This window comes from Eriocheir sinensis, chromosome 5 (assembly GCF_024679095.1).
Source record: "Eriocheir sinensis breed Jianghai 21 chromosome 5, ASM2467909v1, whole genome shotgun sequence".
Taxonomy (NCBI): domain Eukaryota; kingdom Metazoa; phylum Arthropoda; class Malacostraca; order Decapoda; family Varunidae; genus Eriocheir; species Eriocheir sinensis.
Window position 1 is genome coordinate 209,250 of NC_066513.1, and position 22,464 is coordinate 231,713.

Below are 22,464 nucleotides of genomic sequence, written 5' to 3' on the forward strand. Positions count from 1 at the left end.
CGGGTTAAAAAGAAAAGAAGGAAGAAAAAGTGAAAAGCATACAATTTACAAGCACAAGCAAGCACTTATCTATGGCCATATTATAAGCTCTCTTGCTAAATAAATATTGCTGAAAATGACCTCAAGGGAATGGGCAAGGAAGGGAGTTTGAAGGTATCCTAAACTTAACAAAATCTAATAAAAACAAGACAGTTACTACAGGTCTTGACTCAGAAAATTCATATATGCTTCCTTACTAATAAGACTTTCTATACAATTAAATGAGGTCATTCTTTGTTGATTTATATTGTAAAGTGCTGGCCATCATGTGTTTGAAGATACCCCAAACTTAACCTAACATAACAAACAAAACAGTTACTAAAGGTCTTGACTCAGAAATTCATATATGCTTCCTTACTAATGAGACTTTCAATACAACTAAATGGTCATTCTTTGTTGATTTATACTATTAGGTGCTGGCTATCATGCATTTGAAGATACTCTAAACTTAACATAACAAAAACAAAACGGTTACTATAGGTCTTGACTCAGAAAATTCATATATGCTTCCTTACTAATGAGACTTTCTATACAACTAAATGAGATAATTCTTTGTTGCTTTATACTGTAAAGTGCTGGCCATCATGTGTTTGAAGATACCTTTTTTTTTTTTACGTTGTGGCCTATTGCGCCGGTAGGCTTTTACAAGGTGGGGCCTGATGGTCGGCCCAAGGCTTCTTCCCGGTGGGGCCTGATGGTCGGCCCAAGGCTTCTTCCCGGTGGGGCCTGATGGTCGGCCCAAGGCTTCTTCCCGGTGGGGCCTGATGGTCGGCCCAAGGCTTCTTCCCGGTGGGGCCTGATGGTCGGCCCAAGGCTTCTTCCCGGTGGGGCCTGATGGTCAGCCTAGCCCGTTCTGGCGCAGGCGAGTGTTTATAGTGGCGCCATCTTGTGTTGGCTCATGCCGCCCCCCGGAACTCATCTTTGAGCCTCTCTTTGAAGAGGTTATCTAGAGCCCGGGTTGATGGGTGGTCTTCAGGCCAGCATGTGGGTAGTCTTAGGCCACTTGGCAGTGACAGAAAAACCTCAGCTGTGCGGCGGCCAGGATTCGAACCCGCGTCCCTCCTGGAGCTCCTGAACGCGAGGCCGTCACGCTAACCACTCAGCTACCGCCTCCCCATATAATGCAGATATGCCCACATTGCATCTTACAGGTTTGGAAAAATCTTTGGCAATGTCAAATGAAATCATAGTTTTTTTTATCAGTTTCTTTTATTTTATTTATTTATTTATTTATTTATTTTTTTTACATCTACGCCTATTGCGCCGGTAGGCTTGCTTGAGGGGCCTGGATGGTAGTCGGCCCCAGCCCATCATGGCGCAGGCAAGTGTTTATGGTGGCGCCATGTTCTCTTGGCTCATGCTGCCCCCCGGAACTCCTCCTTGATTCACTTGGACGGTTTCCTCTAGAGTCCGGGTTGATGGATGGTCTTCAGGACAGCATGTGGGTAGTTTTAAGCCACTCGGCGGTGACTGAAAAATCCCAGGTGGTAGCATGGGGATTCGAACCCGCGTCGTCCATCAAGCGGTGAATGTGGGCCCAGCACTCTACCACTCAGCCACTGCCTACCCAAGATGAGTTGTCATGGGAAAATCATGAGTACAGAACACTGAGAGTTAACCCTTTCATTTCTAAACGCTCGCAGTGAGCACTAGGCGCATTTGCTGGTGGTGCTAAACGCTTGCTGCAAGCTCCACCCCCACTCAAATCTCCCGCGTATGAAAGTGTTCCAACACTAATTCTTACAACACAGGATTGCCAATTGAGTGGGTTCTTCATTAAATTTGGTGGAAAATCATATCAGCCCAGCTCGGCAAATCTACAGACAAGTAACTGGTGGATGTTCTTGCCCAATATGGCAGCATTTTTGCATAGCTTCACCTATCACCTGACTGATTCTTTGACCAAATAGTTGTAAATATTGCAGTTGGCAATACTCTCTTGCCAGAATCTGAAGGAGAGATGTCTACAGTTCCCTCAATATGGCTGATCACCCCGTATGCACCGACGTAAGCGTTAACATTCAACACTCCCTGAACGTGCATGTACGTTCGCAGGAGAGGCATACATAACCGACTCCTATAGATCTGGACCTCCTCTTTCCAATGGTGTTTATGGTTTGTAGTTGTGATGAATAGTTTTTGAGATACAGAGGTTAAAAGAGACCCCCCATTGGGCTGCCTGACTGCACCTGAGGGGATAGTCGCGTCCCGTCCCGCGCGCAAGGAAAGGGTGAAGTAAGATCAGACAAGTTAAAATATACAGGCTGCTATGGCGTTTGTGGCCAACTTTATGTTTTCACTAACTCGAGGCTCCTTGAACAAAGCCCACCACCAGTCGAGCTGAGGAGGCATGTGTGGGGGGCACTCCAGTAGCTGGCACATCATCTTTACCATGTAACTAGTGATATATATAATGTTTATTTGTCACCTTTTGTTGTTGTTGTTGTAGCTTGAACCATCTTTTTTCTTCTCAGCTGAAAATATTTACAACACTGGTATCACATGGCTGTAGACACCAGAGCCAATATAAAGGCTCCGTTTTCTTTGCATCATTCTCATGAAGGGGGCAAGACAGGCAGAGGCTCACCAACCTGACAGGGAGACTTGCATCGGATGGAGCAGCCACGTGGAGAAGCCCAGAGTAACCGTCCTTCAAGCACATCAAGCAATGAGGGACAATTTTTAGTGCGGCGACTATGCCTGATGAACGAGCCTCCCATAACCCACTTAGCCAGGGGGGTACCTCTTTGGCTGACTCGGTAAGGAGTGGCTCTCCCGTCACGCTGGTCGCGGGTTCAATCCCAGGCAGCCGGCGAATACCCTTATCTTGTCTTGATTTATTTCTCGTGTGTTGTTTCGATACATGCAGAGGTCATGTAGGAAAAATAGAGGAAATAGAGAAAAATAAGCTAACGGGGCATGACAAATTTTTCTCATTTTCTGGTGTTTGCCGCTGGTCTGCTGGGTGATATCACTGTACTCTCCAGTGTGAGAACGAATGGAGCCCCAAGACAGATGGAGCATGCCATTACTGATGTTAATGTTTAAATAAAAAACACAAGAACAAGAAAAGTGAAAAGGAAAATTCTCATAAAAATAATGATAATTAATATCAAGGACTTCCATTTGTATTTTTCCCAAGAGCTCCTAATTTAATGAAGAGATTTTCTATTCTCTTTTTCTATTACTCTCGGCCCCACACACGTCCTCTGCGTGTATCTAAACACACAAGAAATTAATCACAAGGAGAGGGTATTCGCCGGCTGCCTGGGATTGAACCTGCGACCAGCGTGACGGGAGAGCCACTCCTTACCGAGTCGGCCAAAGAGGTACCCCTCCTGGCTAAGTGGGTTATGGGAGGCTCGTTCATCAGGCATAGTCGCCACACTACACTAAACCTTGTGGCACTTTGTATGGGGGTCCCAAGCTGACCTTCAAGGTCCTAAGCTTCATCTTGAAGGTCCCATGTATGAGTCAAATCCACTGGCTTCAGTGGATCATGAACTGTGTGCAATTGTGACTGTATGCAGTTTGGAAATGAATTGATCCTGGATTTTTATACATGAGATAAATGCTTTGGTGAAATGGACTAAGGAGGGCCTGGGTGGGGGCTGGGTTCAAAATGCTATTTGGAAATAAATAAATAAGTCTTTGAAGTAGGAAAACCTGCATCTCAGAATGCAGACACCATGAAGTTATTACTGAGCGTTTGAAGACACTTTGGTGCTTACATCACTAAAGGTCTCAGGTCACTGCAAGCCTTGAAGAGCAGTGATAATAATAGTAATTGTTAACCCGGTAGCAGCGATGGGCCAAATTTGTGGCTTTACCATGTAGCAGCGACGGTCCAAATTTGTGCCACGATTTAAACCCCCCCAAAATAGATGATACATAAACTGATCACAAATGCTTCGATATATATTATGAATTGGTTTGTGTGAGTGATGATTTTTTCTCATTTTTCTCGCTTAGAGGGACCATTAACCCGTGGGCTTCGGCTATGGGAAAGCTGATAAGTGGCCAAGAAACGTCAACATTACACTGCATTTTGAGACCAAGAAAAGAGCATGGAACGTACATCAGAGTACCTGCTCCTCTCATAACCATAAAGCCGTTAAAAGTGTTTACTTTTACTCAAACTCCATTCTTTTTGGGTGGTGTTTGTTACAAAATACAGTCTTGTGATGCGTGGCATCTAGCCGAGAGTCACTTGTTGTCTACTGCAGAGAATTTGACAAGTGATTACTGTGTGGATAGCTAATTCAGTCTGCCGTGACCTTACAGCACCACCTATGACAAATAAGCCCACCTCAAGATCACTCACCCACCACAATGACCCAGGGTGGGTTGCTCTATGCCACCACCGCCTACAATTAGTTCGAATTAGGCGTTTTGAGCCGAGCCCCAAACGAGGTCCGCCGTTTCAGCTGACCGACTTGCGGGAGCCCAAAAATGGGTCCGCCGACACTGCCGGGTTAATCTGCCAAAATGACATTTTTTCAACTGAGGATGAATAGGAAAAGAGACAATATCATACATATCACAATGTATTCTTCACTACAGCATAGTAAAGCAGAGTCTACTGATGTCCGCTTGATAAAAAATAATCACTGAAACAACTAAAAAAAGGCTATTAAAATAAAATGTAACACAAGGGGAACAGGATTGCAAGCTTAAAATTCAATAGTAAATTTTAAACTAAATGAAAAAAGCTTTAAAAAAAAAAATAATAATAATGGAGCACTTCTGGATAAAAACAGTATGGTTGCCAGACATTAGAGAAACTGTATTAACACAGTGAAAAACATCCTGGTACTCAGTGGTGTTCATTTGGGTGGCCGCCAGACAGCTGCTGCACCATGAACACAGCTTCACCCTTCACTTCTGATGGCCATTAACCTGGTGGTGGTAGCAGCGGGGATCATGTTTCTTAATGGTCCCTCCAAGCGAGAAAAATGAGAAAAAATCACCACTCACACAAACCATTTCATAATATATATCAAAGAATTTGTGATCATTTTATGTATCATCTATTTTTTGGGGGTTAAATCATGGCACAAATTTATCCCGTCGCTGTTATACGGTAAAGCCACAAATTTGGACCGTCGCTGCTACCAGGTTAAGGACAAACAATATGCTATACTCCCTGCCACCCACATCACTAGTGAGCTGCATCTCCTCACTCATGCACACTGACAGCAAGAAAAAAAGCACCCCTGAATAGCTATTAACCCTGTAGCAGCAACAGGGCCAAATTTGTGGCTTTACCGTGTAGCAGCGACGGGCCAAATTTGTGCCATGATATAACCCCCCCCAAAATAGATGATGCATAAACTGATCACAAATGCTTTGATATATATTATGAAATGGTTTGTGTGAGGGGTGATTTTTTCTCATTTTTCTCACTTAGAGGGACCATTAAGAAACATGATCCCTGCTGCTACCACCACCGGGTTAATTGGTGTGAAAGGTGGAAAGGCAAGTCTACTGGTGTCTACCCCTGGATGACTGAACTGGTGTAAAAGGTGGAAAGCCAAGTCTACTGGTGTGAAAAATGTGAGGTATGGGTGGTTACATGAATGAGAGGACTAGACTGAAAAATGTGGAGCTCAGAGATGGACCCGTGGGAGCCTCCGCCCAAACGGACTCAACAATTTGGTTGGACTATAGGTAAATACAACTAGGTGAATACAGTAATACCTTCAAGGTCAACCATCTGCCTTCATTTTCATCTTCACAGCAGCCAACACATTTTTACTTTTTGCCTTACAAGAACATGAAGGGAAATTAAATACTTGATAAAACTTAAAACAAACCAAAACTGTTCTGGCTTAAGGTACAGCCGAGGCCTCTGCAAATCTTTCATGCCAACAGGAAAATCAATCTTGGCTTATCTTGAGGGGGGTACAAGGGTTTAGACTCCCCTAATGGCATCGGCAGCAGCAGGCCAGCACCCTTAGTCCATCTCTAGGGTACGGTGTGAGAGCTTCTTCTTACCCCCACGAGCACTCCCTGTGGGGAAATCACACTGGGTGAGGCGAGGAGGAAAAAAGTTGGAAAGTTTTGTTTAGTGGGCGCAACATTTGTGGTCATATGCCGGAGAGACAGGAGGGGAAGGAATTATAGAAGGGAACAGATCCCAGGAGACAGGACACAACCCCCGATTAATACCTGGTACCCATTCACTGCTGGGTGGACAGGGGCGTAGGGTATCGGAAAAGCCGCCCAAATTTTTCCACTCCGCCCGGGAATCGAACCCGGGCTCTCTCGGTTGTGCCCCCGGGAGCTGTACAGAGGTGAACTGGTGGAAACATTAACAAAACACTGGGTGAAAGTCAAGTGAAAGAGGTAGTAATTGATGGTACAATCAACCCGTCCGTTGCGATTGGCACGGATTTGGTTTTCACAGGTAGCCTGGTAACATATAGTCCCAGGTCTTTCTCTGGCTCTGTGGTGGATAGTGGAGTGTTTCCCATGTGGTATTGGTGTGCTGGATATCCCTTCACTGGTAGCCTGGTAACATACAGTCCCAGGTCTTTCTCTGCCTCTGTGGTGGATAGTGGAGTGTTTCCCATGTGGTATTGGTGTGCTGGATATCCCTTCACTGGTAGCCTGGTAACATACACTCCCAGGTTTTTCTCTGGCTCTGTGGTGGATAGTGGAGTGTTTCCCATGTGGTATTGGTGTGCTGGATATCCCTTCACTGGTAGCCTGGTAACATACAGTCCCAGGTCTTTCTCTGCCTCTGTGGTGGATAGTGGAGTGTTTCCCATGTGGTATTGGTGTGCTGGATATCCGTTCACTGGTAGCCTGGTAACATATAGTCCCAGGTCTTTCTCTGGCTCTGTGGTGGATAGTGGAGTGTTTCCCATGTGGTATTGGTGTGCTGGATATCCCTTCACTGGTAGCCTGGTAACATATAGTCCCAGGTCTTTCTCTGCCTCTGTGGTGGATAGTGGAGTGTTTCCCATGTGGTATTGGTGTGCTGGATATCCCTTCACTGGTAGCCTGGTAACATATAGTCCCAGGTCTTTCTCTGCCTCTGTGGTGGATAGTGGAGTGTTTCCCATGTGATATTGGTGCGCTGGATATCCCTTCACTGGTAGCCTGGTAACATATAGTCCCAGGTCTTTTTCTGCCTCTGTGGTGGATAGTGGAGTGTTTCCCTAGTGGCATTGGTGGGCTGGATATCCCTTCACTGGTAGCCTGGTAACATATAGTCCCAGGTCTTTCTCTGCCTCTGTGGTGGATAGTGGAGTGTTTCCCATGTGGTATTGGTGTGCTGGATATCCCTTCACTGGTAGCCTGGTAACATATAGTCCCAGGTCTTTCTATGCCTCTGTGGTGGATAGTGGAGTGTTTCCCATGTGGTATTGGTGTGCTGGATATCCCTTCACTGGTAGCCTGGTAACATATAGTCCCAGGTCTTTCTCTGCCTCTGTGGTGGATAGTGGAGTGTTTCCCATGTGGTATTGGTGTGCTGGATATCCCTTCACTGGTAGCCTGGTAACATATAGTCCCAGGTCTTTCTCTGCCTCTGTGGTGGATAGTGGAGTGTTTCCCATGTGGTATTGGTGTGCTGGATATCCCTTCACTGGTAGCCTGGTAACATATAGTCCCAGGTCTTTCTCTGCCTCTGTGGTGGATAGTGGAGTGTTTCCCATGTGGTATTGGTGTGCTGGATATCCCTTCACTGGTAGCCTGGTAACATATAGTCCCAGGTCTTTCTCTGCCTCTGTGGTGGATAGTGGAGTGTTTCCCATGTGGTATTGGTGTGCTGGATATCCCTTCACTGGTAGCCTGGTAACATATAGTCTCAGGTCTTTCTCTGCCTCTGTGGTGGATAGTGGAGTGTTTCCCTTGTGGTATTGGTGTGCTGGATATCCCTTCACTGGTAGCCTGGTAACATATAGTCCCAGGTCTTTCTCTGCCTCTGTGGTGGATAGTGGAGTGTTTCCCATGTGGTATTGGTGTGCTGGATATCCTTCACTGGTAGCCTGGTAACATATAGTCCCAGGTCTTTCTCTGCCTCTGTGGTGGATAGTGGAGTGTTTCCCATGTGGTATTGGTGTGCTGGATATCCCTTCACTGGTAGCCTGGTAACATATAGTCCCAGGTCTTTCTCTGCCTCTGTGGTGGATAGTGGAGTGTTTCCCATGTGGTATTGGTGTGCTGGATATCCCTTCACTGGTAGCCTGGTAACATATAGTCCCAGGTCTTTCTCTGCCTCTGTGGTGGATAGTGGAGTGTTTCCCATGTGGTATTGGTGTGCTGGATATCCCTTCACTGGTAGCCTGGTAACATATAGTCCTAGGTCTTTCTCTGCCTCTGTGGTGGATAGTGGAGTGTTTCCCATGTGGTATTGGTGTGCTGGATATCCCTTCACTGGTAGCCTGGTAACATATAGTCCCAGGTCTTTTTCTGCCTCTGTGGTGGATAGTGGAGTGTTTCCCTTGTGGTATTGGTGTGCTGGATATCCCTTCACTGGTAGCCTGGTAACATATAGTCCCAGGTCTTTCTCTGCCTCTGTGGTGGATAGTGGAGTGTTTCCCATGTGGTATTGGTGTGCTGGATATCCCTTCACTGGTAGCCTGGTAACATATAGTCCCAGGTCTTTCTCTGCCTCTGTGGTGGATAGTGGAGTGTTTCCCATGTGGTATTGGTGTGCTGGATATCCCCTCCCAAGGTGCAGGACTTACATTTTTCTTCATTGGATTGCAGCAGCCACTTTTGAATGAGTTGATATAGGTGGAGCAAGCAAGGAGCATCCATGGCTCAGTTAGATAAAAGTATATATGGAAAATGGCCAATATAAACTCAAATCCAGTATACTACAACTAGTTGAATGCAAGAAACAATAACCACCAGCCTCTGTACCTTTCTTGGCCTGCTCAAAGCCAAGCGAGGGAAAGTCTTCCTCCTCCCATGGTTTTGTTGTCAAGGCCTGACCTTTCCCGTCCATCGGCACCCACGGGTCTGAGCCAACAGCACCGCAGGCTTTGTCCGAGTCCTGTAAGAAATGTGGCGGGTTATGTACTGATAAATCTGGTATGCTTTTACCATGAACCACAACGTGGAAAAATCTTTCAACAAACTTCCAAACACACAGGGGGAGGCGGTGGCTGAGTTGACAGCGTGACAGCGCCGCATTCAATCCCCGCCCGGTGCCACCAAGCTGGGATTTTTCAGCCGCTGTCGAGTGGCTTAAAACCACCCACATGCTGTCCAGAAGACCACCTATCAACCCGGACTCAGGATTAAAGATGAGCTCTGGGAGGGCAGCATGAGCCAATGCAAGATGGCGCCACTATAAACACTGACCTACGCCACAACGGGCTGGGCCATACCATCAGGCCCCTCCAAAAACAAGCCTACTGGCGCCACAGGCGAAGATGTAAAAAATAAATAAATAAATAAAATAAAATGAAAAAAATAATAATAATAAATAAAATAAATCTAAAAATAAATCTTTTGAGCTCTTAAAAAAATCTAGACAAATTTCTAAACTATCTTGCTTCTGAACAAACTACTTTTGAACCTTAAAAAATAATTTAAACGTGAAAAAAAAGCTTCCAAACTTCACCAAAAAAATTTGCTTGTCAACAGTGAACATGCTTTCCTTTCTGCCTTTTCTGGTTCTTATGACAAGCCTTTACAAGGGGAGCATCAAAGCTCTTCTGAAGGTAACTCCGATGATTCTTAAGCATCTACAAGCACGGTAAAAGTTGGAAAGTTTGGTTTAGTCAGCGCAACATCTGTGGTCATATGCCGGAGAGAGACAGAAAGAGTTCAAGTTGTAGGCAGGAGGAAATACAGAAGAAGGAAGATTGTTTCAGAGTTTAGTAGCAAGAGGGATGAAAGAGTGAAGATGTTGGTTAACAGGTTGTGAGCAGTGGGGCTGCGGGAGGGGGGGAGGCATGCAGATGGCAAGTTCAGAGGAGCAGTCAGCGTGAAAATATTGATAGAAGATAGAAAGAAAGGCAACATGGCGGCGGAAACTTTATTGTAAGAGGTAGGAGACTATCAGTAAGGGCCGCTTTCAGTCACTTTGTTTGTTTTGATCGTTAACAATGGCGGCGATCGACGATATAATGTTCCACGTGAAACTGGCCTAAGGGGTAGTGGTAGCTGCAGAGGAAGTGAGAGGTGTTGAGAGTGTGTGCCAAGGTGCGGGGCTAGGCTAACCCCGCAGCTGCCACTACCCCATCAGCCAGTTTTACGTGGAAATACTATAGCAGCAATCCCTGCCACTGGTAACGATCAAAACAAACAAAATGACTGTGAAAGCAGCCCTAAGAGGAGGAGAGTTGATGAGACGAAAAGCCTTTGACTCTACTTTGTCCAAGAGAGCTGTGTGTAGAGCCCCCCCACACGTGATATGCATACTTCAGATGAGATTTGTTGGACCATAGTGTCAAGCCCACATCTTGAGGGCCCATATTCGTATCCCAGGTAGGTAGTTGGGAAAAGAACTACAGATAACTCTCGATTTACGCGAGTTTGGTCTACGCATTTTTTTAAATAACGTGGGGTCCAAAATCCAAATAAATGTTTAATTTACACGTTTTTTCACTTATACGCGATATTTTAAGGAGTGGCCACCAGATGTCTCATGCAACTGGACTCACACGGCGCTGCGGCCACACAGCTGAGCTCAGTTCTTCCCGCGCGCCACTTGAACAACAATACAGTACCCACGCTGCCACGCTGCTCAACAACAACACCCTCGGTGCTGTGCTACCGCGAGGGGAAGGGCAGCCAGAGGAGGAACCACGAGAGGGAGAGGAGTCAGTGATACAGTAGGCAATAAAGGTACAAACCTACCTCTTGTTTGATGTACATTGTTTTTGATTCACGCCACCTCTTCAAGGACACAATGCTCGCATAAATCAAGAGTTACCTGTATCTGGAAAAAGCTAATTTCTCATGTGGTTTGAAAAATGTCATTACCTCAAGAGTCAAACTGGAGAGGCTGTCGGACGTGCCCACCCACAGCTCGTCAACCGGGTAGTGCTTCCCCTTCTGAGGCTCCACCCCAAACAGCTTCTTGAGGTCCAGGTTCTGACACATGAAGTAGACCCAGCGCCGCACATGCGACAGGGTGCAGAAGCGAGCCCCGTCCTTCAGCGCGGTGTTGTGCACCTGTTGGCACCAAAGCAAGAGTATCACAACACTACTTCACAGTTTAAAATGTCCCTATTATCCCTTAACCCGGTGGTGGTAGCAGCGGGGATCATGTTCCTTAACCCTCTGAGTACCGATGACGATACGGTATCGTCACCACTGGATGTTACCGCCAGTACGGGTGATGATACCACATCGTCACTGAGTTACCCTTACACTCGGTCTTATTTCGCGAAAAGTTTTGGTTCCCCGAAGACCAGCCGGGTATCACGTGATAGCTAGAGAGTTGGGCTAGCCTCTCCCAGGTTCTCGTGATCCTATGGGATACGCCACATAGTGAAAACAAAGGAAAAGTTCAGGACAGCTTACCACCCTCTGCCAAAAACAAAATGTTGCTTCCCATACGGGTGACGATACCGTATCGTCATTTTATAATTTTCAAAACCGGTCTTATTTCTCGAAATATAATTGTTCCATGATGCACTGAGTGTAAAAAGTGTGGAACTACAAAACTGCGCTGAAACGGAGTGGCGGGCACAGCCGCATGAACTCGCTCTCGGCTGAGCGGGGCTGAACGGGTGGGGCGGGGCTGCGGGTGAGATGAAGGGGGTACACTTCTAAGCTACGGAAAGGGGAATGACAACATTTTTTATGGTTTTGGGATAGATTCGAGTGTTTTGAAAGAAAAAAAAATTTTTTGCACATAGTGCGGTATGGGGTGTACTAGTTTTCTCGCCATAGCGCGGTACTCAGAGGGTTAATGGTCTCTCCAAGCGGGAAAAATGAGAAAAAAAATCATCACTCACACAAACCATTGCATAATATATATCAAAGCATTTGTGATCAGTTCATGCATCATCTATTTTGGGGGGTTTATATCATGGCACAAATTTGGCCCGTCACTGCTACACGGTAAAGCCACAAATTTGGCCCGTCACTGCTACACGGTAAAGCCACAAATTTGGCCCGTCACTGCTACACGGTAAAGCCACAAATTTGGCCTGTCACTGCTACACGGTAAAGCCACAAATTTGGCCCGTCGCTGCTACACGGTAAAGCCACAAATTTGGCCCGTCACTGCTACACGGTAAAGTCACAAATTTGGCCCGTCACTGCTACACGGTAAAGCCACAAATTTGGCCCGTCACTGCTACACGGTAAAGCCACAAATTGGCCCGTCGCTGCTACTGGGTTAATGGATTCGATGGGCAATGAGTCTCTGAGAGTCATATTATAAGACATTTCGTTGCCCAAGAACACATATTTGACAGAGCTTTCATGGGAGTTGTGGGCATCTCCAAGAGTAGTTTTATGACCCTGGTGGTAGTCTGACCCTTCTTCTGTACTGTGAACCTAGAAACACATATTTGACAGAGCTTTCATGGGAGTTGTGGGCATCTCCAAGAGTAGTTTTATGACCCTGGTGGTAGTCTGACCCTTCTTCTGTACTGTGAACCAAGAAACACATATTTGACAAGGCTTTCATAGGAGTTGTGGGCATTTCCAGTAGTAGTTTTATGACTCTGGTGGTAATGTGACCCTTCCTCTGTACCATGAACCTAAAGAAACACTCATTAGAACCTGACTGACCTCTCTCTTTGACCTTTAGAAATAGCTAATGTGAGAAGCAAAAGTGTCTTATACCGACCTCTGCCTGACACTTCTCAAACAAAAATCAATAATTCTTTTAGCATCTTCTGTATTATATTTACAGGATATTATTGAAGCCTTCCTTTATTTTTTTGCTTTATCCTTGGCCTATAACAATCATCCTTAAAGCACCTTCTGTATTCATTCTATTGAAGGAGCCTATAGAGTTACTGTTGAAGGAGCATATAGTTTTACTCACTAAATTCCTTTATCCTAAGACTGCCACACTCACCATTAACCCTTTCATTGATAAACACTCGCAGCGAGCGTTAGGCATATGTGCTGGTGGTGCTAAGCGCTTGCTGCGAGCTCCACCCGCACTCAAATCTCCCGCGTATGAATGTGTTTCAACACTAATTCTCACAACACAGGATTGCCAATTGAGTGGGTTCTTCACTAAATTTGGTGGAAAATCGTATCAGCCTAGCGTGGCAAATCTACGGACAAGTAACTGGTGGATTTTCTTGCTCAATATAGCGGCATTTTTTTGCATAGCTTCACCGATCACCTGACTGATTCTTTGACCAAATAGTTGTAAATATTGCAGTTGGCAATACTCCCTTGCCAGAATCTGAAGGAGAGATGTCCTTAGTTCCCTCAATATGGCTGATCATCCCGCACACACCGATGTAAGTGTTAACATTCAACACTCCCTGAACGTGCATATACATTCACGAGAGGCATACATAACCGACTCCTATAGGTCTGGACCTCCTCTTTCCAATGGTGTTTTTGTTTTTTAGTTGTGATGAATAGTTTTTGAGATACAGAGGTTAAAAGAGACCCTCCATTGGGCTGCCTGACTGTGCCTGAGGGGATAGTCGCGTCCCGTCCCACGTGCAAAGAAAGGGTTAAGAAACATGTTCCCTGCTACTGGAAGTTTTAGTATAGACAAACCATTTCATACAGTCTGGGCGTTCAATTCCGTCGGTCCTTTCCTCCCCTCTGCTCTGCCACACTGTCCCAACACCTGTCCCTTCCTCTCATATGTTACCATTCAGAATCATGATCCCCGCTGCTACCGGGTTAAATACACAGGACTAACATGCCAGGGACTCACCGAGCAGGCTATGTTAGGGAAGTAGTCAAGGCCACACTCTTCCAGCATGTCAGTGGCCACAGACAGGGGGATGTCACTCATTGCCGCAGAGTAGATCAACCGGTAGAGCAGGTCCAGGGAGAAGATCTTGACGTTTGCACCTGGGAGAGAGAGAGAGAGAGAGAGAGATATTCAACATTACTATTTATGTTATATTAATTTACAAGATGCATTCAACTTAGCCATAACATTTTCCACCTCAGCCATCCCTCAACATGGTACCTGCTCTCTGCACCACCGCTGGTACAACATGCCCTTTCAGTTGTCACAGTTGCGCCGCTAATGGTACAAATTAATCAGAACTTTATTTTTGTTTCCTTCATTTACACACTTTTTTTCAAGTACCTTAAAGGATGATTTAACTATTGATATTAACCCGGTAGCAGCGATGGGCCAAATTTGTGGCTTTATCGTGTAGCAGCGATGGGCCAAATTTGTGGCTTTATCGTGTAGCAGCGACGGGCCAAATTTGTGGCTTTATCGTGTAGCAGCGATGGGCCAAATTTGTGGCTTTATCATGTAGCAGTGACGGGCCAAATTTGTGCCACGATATAACTCCCCAAAAATAGATGATATATAATCTGATGACAAATGCTTTGATATATATTATGAAATGGTTTGTGTGAGTTATGATTTTTTCTCATTTTTCTCGCTTAGAGGGACCATTAAGAAACATGATCCACTCTGCTACCACAAGGTTAAATGATGGTCTAGTCAAGAAATATGGGCATTGTAAGGTAGCATTTGTAGTTATAAAGGTTACATTTATCATCAGCACAAGGCGATAGTCTATTCTTGTTTGTAAACAAGAGCAGGTGTGTTGTGCCGACTAGGGATTATTGTGTTGGACCCTTTTCTTTGTCCCGGGATTCCAGGATAAAATGAGCCCTAATCCCAGGATCCCGGGAATTCCCGGGATTTTCAATTCTCTAAAATTGCACATTATAACTAGTTTCCCTTCCAGGTTTTTGATGTGCTTACCATTAAAAGATAGGCAGAAATATTACTGTAGATTGACTGTCTTATTAATTCCACTTATTGTTTAATTCCAAATTTTCAGCAAACACTTTGTTTCTCAGCAAAGTAAAAGGGATAAGAAAACTTGCTTCGTTTACTGCTTTAGTTTTGTTCTGCTTCCCAATTCCAATGCGGATGACAATGTAAATTATAGTTCATTATCGCTGATAAAAAATACATTTGTTTCCATTTATACTTAGTGAAATGAAAAGAGAACTTAATGACAGAAAATGTAGTAAAAATAAATGAAGAAAAATTAAATGTATGCATTCTTTATTTATAACATGAACTAAATGATTAAGGATCTCATAGAAAAGAGAAAGTGTGGAGCATTTTTTTTTATTTTGTTAAGTTGTCACACTCATCTCAATGACGTACATATACAGCAACGTGGAATATACTGACATGGTGTTCATTATTGGAGCTGTGTTACGGGTAACGGGAGTGCCACGGCTGCTTTATAATACTCAAGAGAATACCTAAACAGTAAATCCTTCCTACACACACACACACACACACACACACAAAACATTCCTCACGGGAAACCCTGTATAAAAATATAAATAGAACCACAAGTCCACAACCATCCTGCAGTCAAATTTGCCCCTATTTTTGTACTTAATTTCATCCCGGGATGTGCAAAAATATCTCGGGATTATTAAACCTTGAAAATTGTCCAGGATCCCGGAAAACAAACCCTAGTGCCGACATATCGAGACCTGATGCCTTTCACTGTTATTACTGGGGCCGAATACTTGATACTTGATATTTTCTTATCAATTTCATTTTTATATCAATATGCATTCTGAATAAAAATAAATGCATGATATAACATTTGTGTATCTTTTTTTATTCTGATAATTTCATATTTAACATTCTTCTGTGTTGGGCCGTGCGTGGCTGAAACCGTGCACAAAAAACGAACGTGCACCTGGAGGGACTACAGTGTTCATGAGGCATTATAACCCAAGAAATGATTCAGGCGTGGCATATGGACAAGAAACCCACCGACACCAGGAAAGGCACGGAGAGAGAGAGAGAGAGAGAGCAGTTGACCCATACCTTTCCTCTTAATTTCTATCTCTTTAACTCTCTTTATTTACTGCTCTAACTCGACTCCCCTCTTTCTCTCTCCCTCTCCCTCTCTCTCTCTCAACAACTTTCCATATATTCTTTTCTATATCTCTTCTTTACAACTTCACTATTTCAACACCCACCTGTCACAGTCTTCAACATCTGCTGGGCTTGTTCCATGTTGCGGTGCAGGGTGTAGACAGGGACGTCCTCATCCCAGTCCTGGCAGGGGAGGGAGGGAGCATCATCACTGTTATAGGTCATGATAGTTAATATGTACAGAACACTCCACTGTACAGCACAGCAGACCCTCCATTTAACCCGGTGGTGGCAGCAGCAGGGATCATGTTTCTTAATGGTCCCTCTAAGCGAGAAAAATGAGAAAAAATCACCCCTCAAACAAACCATTTCATAATATATATCAAAGCATTTGTGATCAGATTATGTACCATCTATTTTTGGGGGTTTATATCATGGCACAAATTTGGCCCGTCGCTGCTACATGGTAAAGCCACAAATATGGCTCGTCGTTGCTACCGGGTTAATTCACTGTGAAATTTTGCTGGGGAACCAAAAGTAAACCAAAATGAATTTCCCCATTTAACCCAGTAGCAGCGACGGGCCAAATTTGTGGCTTTACAGTGCAGCAGCGACGGGCCAAATTTGTGGCTTTACCTTGAAGCAGCAACGGGCCATATTTGTGCCATGATTTTAACTCCCCAAAATTGATGATACATAATCTGATCACAAATGCTTTGATATATATTATGAAATGGTTTGTGTGAGGGGTGATTTTTTCTCATTTTTCTCGCTTAGAGGGACCATTAAGAAACATGATCCCCGCTGCTACCGGGTTAAGCCACTGCCCTTTGCAGGCTTTCCTCACGATGCACCCTTGAGCTGACTCCCTCACACACACACAAAGTCCTGCCACTCTCAAAGCGATAAATCTCACTGAAGTAACGCCTCAATTTTGCTCAAGTTTCTTCAGTACCTGTCTCACATTAGGGGGATCGACCCTCCACCTGGTACTCCTCAATGCAAACTTTTTTGGGTCCTCAAAACATTTCTCTGCACTGGGAACTATGGGAGACCTGCACCCCATCAACATACACTAACGCCTCACCTTGGACAAAAACTGCTTCAGATTCTTAGCAGTTTCCTCAAGGCTGTTCCCATAGCCCTCCGAGTCACTCAGCAGTTTGTGAGTCTCCAGCGAGTGCTTCCTTGCCGAGGCAGCATAGGAGAGGGGGATGATGGCTGCGGGGAAGGGTGAGGAAGGGAAGAAATTAAGGATTGGTGTGAGTTGCATTGTTCTTGTTGCTGGTATTTCTATGTGAGGATGAGGAGCAATGATCAGAGGGATTATATACTTTTTCCTTTTTTTTACAGCAGAGGAAGCAGCTCAAGGGCAAAAAAAGGAAACAATAATGAAAAAGCCTGCTATTTGCTGCTCCCACAAAAAGGGCTCAGAGGAGTGTCCAAAAGAGAGGTCAATTTAACCCGGTAGCAGTGACGGGCCAAATTTGTGCCATGATATAAACCCCCCAAAAAGATGATACATAAACTGATCACAAATGCTTTGATATATTTCATAATACGGTTTGTGTGAGTGATGATTTTTCTCATTTTCTCGCTTAGAGACCATTAAGAAACATGATCCACGCTGCTACTGGGTTAACCTAACCTAACCTGAGGAAAAGATGATGATGATGATGATGATGATGATGAAATTGAAATCAACAGAGTACAGGATGAAGCTACATTAGGAACAGGGCTTGGTAAACATTGTTCTTCTTGATCGTTCCCACCAACATGTATTTTCACAGGAGTTGGAAAGTTTGGTTTAGTGGGCGCAACATCTGTGGTCATATGCCGGAGAGAGACAGAAGGGGAAGGAATTATAGGAGAAGGGACACAATCCCCAATTAATACCTGATAGTACCCATTCACTGCTGGGTGGACAGGGCGTAGGGTGTCAAAAAAGCCGCCCAAATTTTTCCACTCCGCCCGGGAATCGAACCCGGGCTCTCTCGGTTGTGAGCCAAGTGTGCTAACCACTGCACCACGAAGCCCCCATTTTCACAGGACTGGGTCGAGGCCACAACTTACGTGCAACAATACAGTGAAACTCCTTCATGATTCCGTTCCTTAGGCTGAAGCGCAGCAGACTCAGCTCAGCGGGGACATAGTGGCCGTGGTCAGTGTGGGCATAATAGCTTGTGCTGACTAAGATGAAGCTGGCCTGGTGCAGCGCTGAGGAAAGGAAGAGAAGGAGGAGAAAGGAGAGGACTGAATCAATGACTACAAAAACTAACATATCTTTACTACATTCAAAACAAGTGACTTCCACAAGCTGTACTGCTTTTCATTTGCCTTCCATTCCTCTACTCTGTATTTCATTTATTTATCTTTTTTTACAGAAGTGTAAGCAGCTCAAGGGCAACAAAAACAGGAAATAAGAAAGCCTGCTAAGCACACACAAATCCAAAGTTTTATCTCACACTTATCAAAAAGCAAACATGGGAGTGACTGTCTCAGAGAACATGTCACCGGACAAACACATCAACAGGATAACGGGACAAACTCTGAATTTGCTGAGGAACATAAGGACGGCATTTGTATACTTGGATGAGGAGATGATGAAGAAAATAATAGTTACAATGATAAGGCCAAGATTGGAGTATGCAGCAGTGGTCTGGTCTCCTCACAAAAAGAAGAACATAAGGAAGCTGGAAAGAGTGCAGAGTGGCAAATAAGATGGAACCGGAACTTAGGGATCGGACTTACGAGGAGAGACTCAATAGCATGGGGCTCACAACCCTGGAGAGAAGAGAAAGAGGAGACCTGATAGTAGTGTACAGGGTGGCGAGCGGGGTGGAGCATTTGGACAGAGAGGACCTGTGTGTGTGTGGAACGAGAGAGAAACGAGAGGACATGGAAAGAAGTTGAGGACGACCACGTGTAGGAGAGATGTGAAAAAGTTTAGCTTCCCAAACAGAAGCATTGAGCTATGGAACAGACTGGAGGAGGAGGTGGTTTGTGCAAGAAACATTCATGATTTTAACCCAGTAGCAGCGACGGGCCAAATTTGTGCCATGATATAAACCCTCAAAAATAGATGATACATAAATTGATCATAAATGCTTTGATATATATTATGAAATGGTTTGTGTGAGGGGTGATTTTTTCTCATTTTTCTCACTTAGAGGGACCATTAAGAAACATGATCCCTGCTGCTACTGGGTTAAGGAAAAATTGAATAAGAGTGGATATGGAGACAGGACAGTGCCAGCGTAGCTCTTTTCCTATATGTCACAACTAGGTAAATATATATACACACACACACACACACACACACACACACACACACACATGTACGCATACACTCGCAAGCACACACCACACACCACTGCCCCTAACCAAACACAAAATACTATAAAAACTCCTTGTATAGTGTTTGGCGTTGATATAAAAAAATAAATAAACTTTAGAAAACCAAACTACAAAAAAGGAAAGTTTCGTTTAATGGGCACAACATCTGTGGTCATATGCCGGAGAGACCGGAGGGGAAGGAATTATAGGGGATGGGAACAGATCCCAGGAGACGGGACACAACCCCCGATTAATACCTGGTACCCATTCACTGCTGGGTGGACAGGGGCGTAGGGTATCGGAAAAGCCGCCCAAATTTTTCCACTCCGCCTGGGAATCGAACCCGGGCTCTCTTGGTTGTGAGCCGAGTGTGCTAACCACTGCACCACGAAGCCCCCAACCTCGCTAGAAATCTCTTTAGTCTTTGTTATTGAGTAGAAATAACTGATCATTGTGGATAATAGTTTGTTTGGGGCGCTTACAGTGACTGTGTTGGACTGTTGAACTGGCCCTAGGTAAGAACGTCAGCGCTGCCACGAACCCGCACCATGAACCCTTGAAGCTCCATTGCAAGTCTTACGTAACAGTGCTATACCTCGCCTATAATCGCCCTTCGCAGCCCTAACCGGAGAGCACCCGGCAGCCCACACAACCCTGATGACAATGGTAATAATATGAACAGGCATGGGAGAAGGAAGGAAGGAGGGAGGGAAGAATAACCACTAGTTTTTACCTTGAAATATGGCGAAACGTGGTAAAATCCGAGTACATGGATTTGTTAGCCCGTAAAAAAGATGTAACCTTGGGTAAACAAAGCAGCCTGTTTACACACTCAATGAAAGTAAGTAAAGGAACAAGTGGGGTTAGTAGCAGTAGTGATGGTAATAGGCAGAGAGGAGTGGGCTAGGAGGCAAGAGGAGGACAACGGGACAAAAAGGAGACAGAGAAGAATGGTGAGGCTGGCAAGTGTTCCTCGCGGCGCAGTGCTGGAAAAAAAAGCGCACAAATGTCTGAGTAAGTAAATATAAGTGACTTTATTTCAGGTTAGATAATAACGTAACACTGAAAAGGAAGGTGTGTGAATAAGAGGAAGGGAGGAACCAAAGGAGGAGGAGGACCTAAGAAGCGATACAAAGCGTTAAAAAGAAGGGACGGCCATGCGGTACCTTACTGCCACCCCGCCGTCACCAGCTTGGCCATCTCGGACATCTCCACTTTTCTCTTGAGCCGCTTCTCCACCTCGGGTTTCTTGGCCATCATGAAGTAGAAGAAGGCGTTGCGTTTCTTCTGCTTGCCCATCGCTGCCCGCCAGGAATACTCAGGAGGTGGAGGAGGAGGAGGACGAGCACGGCCATAACCCCTACCTCGACGGTGGTGAACGGAACACTGACTCTGGTCTCCGAGTGACTCGCAAGTTCGCAACCAGCGTTACCATATTGTCGTACTAGGCATAACCTTTTCTTCTGCTTGAGGCCCAAAACTGTCGAGCCTACACTGATAACGATATAGATTCACAATTAGAGTTCAGATGGTTAATTATCAATGTTTATCTGCAATTGTTATGGGTCAGAAACAGGAAAAAGGTGATGTTCTGAGTACGATAATATGGTATCGCTGTTCGCAACGTGCCAGATTGTCGTACTCAGTTGCTCATTTTTCCTAATTTCAGGCTAAAAAATGTCCCACCCACAAAACTAACGATACTTGGATTTCCCAACAAAAAACTCCTAATGTGTTCAGATGCAAACCTTTCCCTGAGTTGTGCTATAGCAGTGTCCGAAAATGGGAGAAAAATAGCTCTTCGATAGTACTCCTATGGAGTTGCTGTTGGAGGGTTAGCCTTAACCCTAGAAGGGTATTCCTGTGCCATTTGGAATAACACACTTGCGTGTTTCTAATTTTCGCGCGCATTGTTCACACAGCAATGGGTATTTTGCAACATCTGATGTTTATATCCTCTGTATTCCACTTGCTCTCGTAGGGGAAGGGTGCGCGTCACTGCTCCGCATTTGTTTCTGAGTATGGTAAGTAGTTGTGTATCCAATTGGCACAGGTAGCTATACCCGAATCGTTTTTAGAATAAAAAAAAAGTTTGAAGGAAAGTAGTCATATGTTCTGTTATGTTAGATCAATTGGCGTGAATTTTCCGAGTGTTACAGTGAGTAAACATTGCTGATCAGTAAACGTGACCCATATACTAAACAAAGTTTTATATATTATCCACGTTTTTTTTTTTTTTTTGCGGGTTTGAGTGATGGCCACAAAACGAACGCCACCAATTCCTGATGATGACATATGTAAGATACTGAACTCCAGTGTGATGTCTCAGCCAACAGACATCACACTGGAATCAATCACTGATGCCGGGAACTCCTCGATCAGTGAGTGTGTGTGGAGATGTCCCCCTCCCCCTCTAAGAATAACTGGTAAGTCAAAGTCACATTTTTTTTTGCTATTATAAAACATATAGCTAGTGGTAAACCGGATCACTTATTTTTGTACTAGAGTACCATTTAAGGAGGACCTAAGAAGCGATACAGAGCGGAACAGGTCAAAAGAAGAAGAAGACTTTGGGCTTCGGGGGCCGGCGGCTGGCAGGTGTTTGAGGTGGGTTTGTTATTTTTAATTAAACATCTCAGACAATGGGCGCAGCACTCGTTTGGGTCATAATTTAGCTCTACTGGCCGGCCTGTTTTCAGAGAGTGACTCTTCATTTTCAGGTAAAACTTGACGCGTTTTCAGGTGGATATTTAGCAGGATATGGCAGGCTGGAATATGTCCCGCGCACCTGTTCCCGGCGTCTTATCTTTCTTTCCCTCCCTCTTCCCATAGGCGCGCATACACACACGCACACGCAAACACACACACACACACACACACACACACATCTGGCCATACGAGATAAAATCGCTGAAAAAATGGATCGATGACATCTCCATGTATCTGAGGCCACGCCTATTGAAGTCTTGATGATTCAAGTCATTACAATAAACCTCAGGTCATTAAGGACTGACCCGAGGAACACACACACACACACACACACACACACACACACACACACACATATACACACGCACACACACACA

At 44.9% G+C, this 22,464-nt stretch overlaps 2 protein-coding genes across 49 annotated transcripts in view; one reads left to right on the forward strand and one right to left on the reverse strand.

The window, feature by feature from the left end:
• Positions 1–5,747: 5,747 nt before the first annotated feature.
• Positions 5,748–22,464, reverse strand: part of LOC126983255 (protein maelstrom-like) — a 105,176-nt gene continuing 88,459 nt past the window's right edge. Inside the window, exons 3-9 of one of the 7 annotated variants that reach the window (XM_050835926.1) lie at positions 18,116–18,259; positions 17,130–17,263; positions 16,147–16,225; positions 13,874–14,013; positions 10,990–11,181; positions 8,917–9,049; positions 5,748–6,051 (exon numbers count right to left, since the gene is read on the reverse strand). In XM_050835926.1, the coding sequence (XP_050691883.1) occupies positions 5,996–6,051; positions 8,917–9,049; positions 10,990–11,181; positions 13,874–14,013; positions 16,147–16,225; positions 17,130–17,263; positions 18,116–18,259 (878 nt within the window). In that variant the 3' untranslated portion in view covers positions 5,748–5,995. The remainder of the gene's footprint in view (positions 6,052–8,916; positions 9,050–10,989; positions 11,182–13,873; positions 14,014–16,146; positions 16,226–17,129; positions 17,264–18,115; positions 18,260–22,464) is intronic. The other 6 variants (XM_050835920.1, XM_050835941.1, XM_050835949.1 and 3 more) reach the window with 6 other exon arrangements.
• LOC126983171 (uncharacterized) overlaps positions 6,495–22,464 on the forward strand; it is a 137,227-nt gene continuing 121,257 nt past the window's right edge. For 10 of the 42 annotated variants that reach the window (XR_007735736.1, XR_007735673.1, XR_007735676.1 and 7 more), the window contains exons 1-4: positions 6,558–6,572; positions 6,870–7,067; positions 7,464–7,760; positions 8,057–8,254. Coding sequence is in view for 21 of the 42 variants with exons in the window: in XM_050835798.1 (XP_050691755.1) it covers positions 6,910–7,067; positions 7,266–7,364; positions 7,464–7,859; positions 8,057–8,155 (752 nt within the window). In the remaining 21 variants the exon portion in view is untranslated. Of the gene's footprint in view, positions 6,672–6,770; positions 7,068–7,151; positions 7,167–7,221; positions 7,959–8,056; positions 8,255–8,353; positions 8,651–22,464 lie in introns of those variants that run through there. The other 32 variants (XR_007735738.1, XR_007735691.1, XM_050835798.1 and 29 more) reach the window with 32 other exon arrangements.